We start from the raw sequence: 790 nt of genomic DNA on the forward strand, positions 1-790 counted from the left end.
GTAGCAAGTAGATAGAAGCATAGCAGATCAGTTAAACCAACAAAGCTGCAAACATAAGGTAATCATAAACGCACAAACAAAGAACACATTACAAACATGCCCAAATACTACTGCTCATAGATTCAGCAACCAAATGCATGTCCATAATAGAATTCATAAGAGCTTAGCAACAAATACATATATGTTTCAAGTGATGGAAATCAATGGAAAAACTAAATATTAATAACACGAAGAAAAAGAAAAACCAAGTGTTGCTTGAAGGCTATGTGGAGGCTGCTAATGAGGACGATTTGACTAGGACCAAAAGCTTGATGGGTGGGGATCTGGATGAACTCAGAGGCTGCTTGGATCTTGGTTTTGGGTTCTCCTACGATGAAATTTCTAAGCTCTGTAACACCTTGTCTGTGCTAGAGCTCTACTATTACATGAGACAGAAGTTTATGGATGAGCACCAGATGTCTCCGGAGAGTTCTCAGTCGCCGGCCACGGACTCGTGCTCGTCCATGTCGAGTCCGATTGCCAACAAGAGGATCTCTAGTCCTAGTGAGTGATTTGGGTTCGTGGTTTTTGGAATTACAAGGAGGGGAAACGAACCCTATAGGCGAATGGGGGTGGGCGTTCAGAAATAAAGAGGGGAAACTGAAGGAATTTTTGAGTAATTTTTGGGGCAGACTGAACTTTGGGGAAGGAATTTTTTATTTCTTTTTTTCAAAAATTTCTGATTTTTGCGCCAAAGTCTCCCGCAGGCACGCCTCGTCTTTATATTTTTTTGTGTCCCTTTAGCGATGAT

At 41.4% G+C, this 790-nt stretch overlaps 1 protein-coding gene across 1 annotated transcript; it reads left to right on the forward strand.

The window, feature by feature from the left end:
- The first annotated feature begins 203 nt into the window (after nt 1-203).
- On the forward strand, nt 204-551 carry LOC132174231 (uncharacterized). The gene has a single exon (XM_059585922.1). It carries the CDS (start codon nt 204-206, stop codon nt 549-551), a length of 348 nt encoding a protein of 115 aa, XP_059441905.1.
- The last annotated feature ends 239 nt before the right edge of the window (nt 552-790 follow it).

Source organism: Corylus avellana, chromosome ca3 (genome assembly GCF_901000735.1).
Source record: "Corylus avellana chromosome ca3, CavTom2PMs-1.0".
In the NCBI taxonomy this organism is placed as follows: Eukaryota; Viridiplantae; Streptophyta; class Magnoliopsida; order Fagales; family Betulaceae; genus Corylus; species Corylus avellana.

Excerpts from the sequence above, each read along its gene's own strand:
- LOC132174231 (XM_059585922.1), top strand. The coding sequence starts at position 204 with ATGGAAAAACTAAATATTAATAACACGAAGAAAAAGAAAAACCAAGTG.